General features: G+C 29.8%; 1 protein-coding gene across 1 annotated transcript; it reads right to left on the bottom strand.

Annotated features, from left to right (window-relative positions):
* Nucleotides 1-1097: 1097 nt before the first annotated feature.
* On the bottom strand, nt 1098-2487 carry LOC145138237 (uncharacterized). The gene is made up of 4 exons (XM_079072349.1): nt 1815-2487; nt 1594-1686; nt 1422-1489; nt 1098-1343 (listed from the first exon to the last, which is right to left on the bottom strand). Exons 1-4 carry the CDS (start codon nt 2454-2456, stop codon nt 1226-1228), a joined length of 921 nt encoding a protein of 306 aa, XP_078928475.1. The 5' UTR covers nt 2457-2487; the 3' UTR covers nt 1098-1225.
* Between the last annotated feature and the right edge of the window lie 4265 nt (nt 2488-6752).

The following is a 6752-nucleotide window of genomic DNA, read 5'->3' as shown; positions in this document are numbered from 1 at the left end:
CACATCACAATTAGAAAAGCTAGTGGACCACAAAATTGTTGATCGTTTGATCATGTGGTATACCCATCAAACCAATATCGTGTGAAACGTTATTTCTATTTTATCTGGTCACGACATCACTCTATATTTACGAGACGTATGTGTATGTAATAGAGGAAGAAAAGAATGGTATGTACAATAAAGTAACGAAGTTTTAAATTTATAGGTAAAATCTGTAAAAAAAAATAATTAAATATTATTTTCTTATACATTTTTAACCTTTATATACGGTTAGTCGTCAAAGGTCTTGTCAAATGTCAAATTCCATCCCCATATCACATGCATGCGCATGGCACCACGGCACAACCATGATGACCAGCTGGGTGGCCACGCAACCCATTCCTAAAAGGAATACCGAAAGACCTTAGAACTCATTTGGTATATATGTTATCAAATGCTTCTACATAAATCCTAGAGAATAACCTTGATACAACATCAAAGTTTGCTTCTTAATAGTTGCCGTTTCTATGGTTTTTCTTTTATTCTCATCATAATCCATACTAACATACTAAGTTTTTCGTCAAAGTTTATTCTTGGAATCAGTGGCGGACGCATGAATTTTTGCTGTAGTTGCACCTTAGACTACATATTTTTTTAGTGGGTGTATCTTAATAAGAAAAAAAATTACACTACAACGAAAAATTGAGTGGTGGCCAGTAACGGTTTTACTATAATGCCCGTAGTGACACTGATAACCCTAGTTTTTTGGACGTAGTGAAATTCTTTTTGAATTTTTTGAATTTTTTTTCTACAATGATGATACTACTAAAATTTTTCGTGAAATCCTTATTATGAAATTATGCGTCCACCCCAGATGGTGGTCCGGGACCCCCGGAAAACACCTAAATTCGCCACTGCTTGTAATCAAACCGGAGATAATCTTTTTTTTTTTTGGAATGAAACCGGAGATAATCTTAACATCAGAAAAGTGCAATTGGGTGAATACATTCATTTTATTAATTTGATGTATCGATTTTTATATTTTACTCTTTTTTTATTTGTCATGTAACTCTTTTATATAATTCTCATGTAACTATTTTGCCATATGTTGTCTTGAATATATATAGGTAATGATTTTCTATTGACATTTGAAATTACATATTATAGCTTAAAAATAAAACTTAATATCATATGACCATTATGTGACTTCAAATTTTAAAATTATTTCAAACATTGCCAATAAAATTTAAACACAACTTGCAAGAAAACGTTTGAGATGTCGATTGTATGCGAGGGGTTGCTCTAACGGTAAAAGATGACCAGCAGACTTTATGTACTCTATAGTCGTTTCAGCGCCCAATCGCCTATACATATGAACACATACTTATCATATTAAATTATAAATAAGAAAAAACGCCAACATATGAAATTAGGTATCTTACGCTTTCATGGCTTTCGCAAGCTCATCACTGAAGATCTTGTCCTCCTCACCGCACAACATATGTATCCTCTGCAATTAAGACAATGTAATCGACTCCATTTTTATTCTCAAACATAAACATAAGAACAAGGACGTTAAATAAATATAACCAATCTAATTAATTAATTAACAACCTGAGAGTATTTAGCAACCGTGTTCGCATCATTGTCGGGGACGACCAATGCTGCCAGGAGTTCGCCTCTCTCTTTTCTGTTGTTGAACATTGTCTGCATGCGAGTGTAAGCAATTGAAGTAAGATCCAGAATGATAGGAACTCGGAATGTAAACCCAGTTTCGGCGTTAAAGTTGGTGTGCATGCCCATATAAAAAAAAGAAAGAGAAAAATTAAAATTACCTCAAAAATGCCACGATAAATGAAATCTGGAAGCCATGGCATTTTATGAGCACCAGCAGTAAGCATCCTTATCAAACCCTCCATTGTTTCCGGCAACAGAAGGTCTGCCCAAGAGGATACACCACATCGCTTGCATGACTCATGGCTAAGTGACTCCGTTAACTCTATAGCGGTAGAAGACACCACCATAGAATGCACCAGATTTGGGTACAACTTAGCCATTTCAAAACCAACAAAACCTCCATAGCTTAACCCCACTAATGTCACTTTCTCCACGCTAAGGATCTTCATCCCTTTGGCCAAAAACTCGGCCTGAAAGCTAGCAGACCTCTCATTTCTGTTGGTGGTTGAGCCACCGAAGAACAGGAGGTCCGGGACGTAGACGGAGTACGTTCTCGTTAGGGCTAAAACTTGTGGAAACCACAGGAAGATACCATCCATCGCGAAACAATGCACAAGGAGTACAGCAGGTTTCTTGGGTGGTATGTATTGGGGTATTTCATCAAGTTCGACGATAGTTTCTTGTGGAATCCATATGTTCATGATGGTACCAGGCTCTATTTCTAGGATTTTTGGTGTTAGTCCTGCAAGCTGCATGAGTCCATGAAGTAAACGAGTTAACCCTGTAAACAACAACCCCATCTTCAATGGAGAAATCTTGATGGTATACAAATGGAGTGGACAACAATATATATATATATATATATATATATATATATATATATATATATATATATATATATAGTAGCAGCAAACCCGTGCGATGCAGCGGTCGACAAATAGCTTCATTCTTGAGCTTAATTAACTTTTTTCCGAACGACAAATAGTTTGCTTTCGACCTATTTTGAGAGGTCTCGGCCGCTCTTTTTTTGTACCGGTTTTTTTGATCCATTCTTTTTTTCCGACTCGTCTTTTTTTTTTTTCAATTTGTTTTTGTTCTAGACCAATTTGGTCTATGGTCTTTTCCGTTTGTTTTTTTGTTCAAATTCAAGTTTTTGTTCGATTTCAGTTATTTCATTTCAGTTCGACTTTCATAGATTTTGATATTCGTATAAATTAGACTAAAACTTTATCAACGTAGATATAGAAATTTATATAACATTATTTGTTATATTGCAAAAAAAAAAATCTATAGTTCTACGTTTAGTTTTGTATATTGTGTTACTTATCATTATTATTCTATAAACCGTCTAAATATATGTCATACCATCTAAATATTAAGTAATTATAACATAAATAATAAGATATAATAATTTTGTAACATAAGAAAAAAGTTTTGATATATACTTTCATTTCAGGAAATAGATTGTTTTCGATAATTAAGATTTAGGAGGAAGGGAGAGGGATTGAACAAATATAATAATGTGGTTTTGTTTTTAAAGAATATAAATATATTGTTATTTTTAGATTAAAAATAAAAATTCATTCATATTTTTGATGCAAATATGAATTTATATCATGCATGAATAAATGTTTATTTACTTTTTGTACCAACTTAACTTATAATTTTCCATAGCTTTTAGAGTAGATTTAAGTGAATGATGATAGTGTATTCTATTTTTTCTTTCAATGTGTATGAGTCATGTTGGATACTCTATGCACTAACCTCTCCTCTCTCTACCTCATCTTTCATAATCTTTTGTATCTTTTTTTAATAAATTACTTCTCCTCTTTATTTTATATTATAACTTTTTTTTTTATAATTATAAGTTTTTAGTTATATCATTAATAGAGTTGCTTCGTACTTTATAAAATCATTATTCAAATAGTAAACAATTGAGAGTATATAATAAAACAATTTATATACAAAAAAAAGCATATTATAAGTAATTTATTTTTCACTTTTTGTTACATAATTTGTTTCAATATTTTATTTCATTTTCATTTTATCGTCTTAAAAATATAATAAATATAATGATTATATACGTTTAAAAAACAAAAACTACTTGAATAATACAAACAAATTCATGTCATGCTTATATATAATTTTTACACGAACTTAACTCATAATTATCCATAATTTTGCTTTTTGAGTAGATACAAGTGAATGATGACAACCTATTTTATTTTTTGTTTTTTCAATGTGTATAAGTGATATTGGAAACCATATCCACCAACCCTTCATCTCCATACCTCATCTTTTAGATCTATTTTTACTTAATTACATCTCCTCTTTATTTTATATTATAAATTCCCTTTTTATTTGTTTCTAATTATAAGTTTTAGTTATATCTTTAATAGAGTTACTTGGTACTTTTTAAAATAATACACAATCGAATGTATATAATCAAACAATTTATGTACAAAAAGAAAGCATATTGTTATAATTTATTTTTTTCTTAAATATGACATAACTGGCTTCAATATTATAATTATTATATACGTTTAAAAAACAAAAAGTACATGAATAATACACATAAATTCATTCGTAAAGATAACCATATTAGGAATATAACTTGTTTCAATATCTCGTTTCCAAATAGCTTAATAAAATGTTAAGCTTTTCCATATATATATTTAAATCACAAAAAAAAAAAACATGGCTATTTATTTAGCAAGATTTATGTTATCTTTTAAGTTTTTTTTATTTAACCCAGATGAGTTTTTTTTATCACAACCTGATGTGAAGATATTTTTAACCACATATTTGCTTTTTAGAACAAGTATAAGAACAAAAAGAAAATTAGCTTTCATTCCCTTCTTCATATATACAAAAAATACACACCACAATATTTGTTTCCTTCCAAAAAAACACATTAAGAATACAAAACTATAAAAACGCTATTGGCGGCACTATAAACATTTCCAGATTTGTAAAATAAAATATACACTTAATGAGCTATTCTAAGTCAAAATAAACATTTCAAAATCAAAATCTTCAAAACAAAGAGTACACATATGATACACATCATAAGTTTGTGTGACCTGGACCTGAAAAACAAAAACAAAAAACAGTAAGATCTCAAATATCAAACATACAAACACACATATTTAAAATATGTAAACACATGAATTTGTAAAATAGAAACATAAATCTGTATGTACTCACGTTATATGGCTACAATGTGAAACTTCTGGAGGGAAGAAAATGGTGACAGAGGCTTGAAGACATGGCAAATTTCCCTCTTCAATAGATGATGTATATTGCTAACCTTCATTTGAAGATCCATATCTAAAAAACTATATACTTATCCACATATCTTTTACATACACTAACACAGATCTATAGCACTCGACATAAATCTAAAACTTACACATTAACAAATCCAAAAGAACGATGGTGTGAAAAACACTTCTCGTTGAATGGTTGTAGGCAGCCATAGAGAGAGGGAGATAAACAGTGGTGAAGATAAAATACGGCTAATAGTAAAGATATGGGGTTTCAGGAGGTAGAGACAGTTGTTTATGGTGGTAGACCAGAAAAGACAGAAGGTGATAAAAAGAGTGAGTGGTGGTCGTTTGGAATTCTCGATCTTGGATGTCGGTTAGAAAGATGAATTGGTGGTGACTGGTTTTTCTACAGAGAAAAATGGAGTTTGAACTGGCGGGTGGGTTTTGTTAAAGAGAGAAAGAGGAGGCCATCAAACTTGAAATGGGGTTAGGGTTTTCTATAATAGTGGGTTTTTATATGTAGGTTTTCAAAACAATACTTGATTTTGATTGGTTTATTTTAATTCACATGGATCACCAACTTTTAATCCATACCATTCAAAAAATATCAAATGGCCAAAATTCCACCTCCTTGTTTTTTAGATATTAGTCTTAAAATTTGGTAGACCCCATAAAATGTATGCATTATAAAGTAGTATATATATATATATATATATATATATATATATATATATATATATATATATATATATATATATATATATATAGAGAGAGAGAGAGAGAGAGAGAAAAGTTCTTTTAAGAACCAAAAGATTTGCGAGAATTTGAGAACTAAATTACGATTGTTGTATTAGTTTATCTTTAATTTTTTTAATCAAGGTTAGGATTGTCTTTTTATCGTTTTTAATTAAAACAACATTTTGTTTATCTTTAATTCATTTATCCATTCGGAAAGATTTAGGTTATATTATTCTTTTTGTCCATATTCATCGTTCTTTCCGAAATTCATTCAGCGATTCATCAATCCATTCGATTTATCAATTTTCTTCTTAGAATCTTCTTCTTTTCTTTTTCGAATTACATTCATTGATCTTGAATCGTTATCTTTTGATTTTTTATTGAAGAATTTCACATTCAACGATTCATCGATCCATTCGATTTATCAATTTTCTTCTTAGAATCTTCTTCTTTTCCTTTTCGAATCACATTCATTGATCTTGAATCATTATCCTTCTATTTCTTATTGAAGATTTTCGTTATTGATTTTGTGATTCAGTACCGTGATTACTTTCTAGGTTAGTTTTTGTTATTCATCGATCCATTTGATAAATCGATATTCTTCTTAGAATCTTGTTCTTTTGCTTTTCTAATTATCTACATTGATCATTAATCGCTATCTTTTAATTTATTATTATACACTGACTTTACTGATTTTGCGATTCATTACTTCGATCATGTTTTAGGTTAGGGGGTTTTTTAGGCTTTATGGTTTAGGGTTCCAACGATCGTATTTATTGTTATTCTTTTTTAGTCATTTGTTTTTTTGTTTAAAACATTTATTCATTATTGTATTGTTTTTTCATTACTGTATTGTTTTTTGTTTTCCTTTTTAGTGTTTATCTTAGAATTTTTCATTGATTTGATTCAATTTTCAGTGTTTTTGAATTTTTCAATAGCTCATCAATAGAATCAAGCTTTTTTGTTTCTGGAATCCTATTAACGAAGGTATTACTCCATCTATAAATTTATTCTATATGTTATTGTATGTTTTATATACTTTATGTTTGTTACAAAAATTGCTTATAGATGGTATTCCTTTCAATGATA

This window comes from Lactuca virosa, chromosome 9 (genome assembly GCF_052849685.1).
Source record: "Lactuca virosa cultivar CGN04683 chromosome 9, Lactuca_virosa_CGN04683_v6, whole genome shotgun sequence".
In the NCBI taxonomy this organism is placed as follows: Eukaryota; Viridiplantae; Streptophyta; class Magnoliopsida; order Asterales; family Asteraceae; genus Lactuca; species Lactuca virosa.
The sequence above is the reverse complement of the archived record's forward strand: the minus strand, read 5'-3'. Positions and strand labels throughout refer to the sequence as shown.

Coding starts and splice junctions, on each gene's coding strand:
- LOC145138237 (XM_079072349.1), bottom strand. CDS start 2,456: ATGGGGTTGTTGTTTACAGGGTTAACTCGTTTACTTCATGGACTCATG. Junction 1,687..1,814: donor TTTATCGTGGCATTTTTGAG/GTAATTTTAATT, acceptor ACTCGCATGCAG/ACAATGTTCAACAACAGAAA. Junction 1,490..1,593: donor CGGTTGCTAAATACTCTCAG/GTTGTTAATTAA, acceptor TCTTAATTGCAG/AGGATACATATGTTGTGCGG.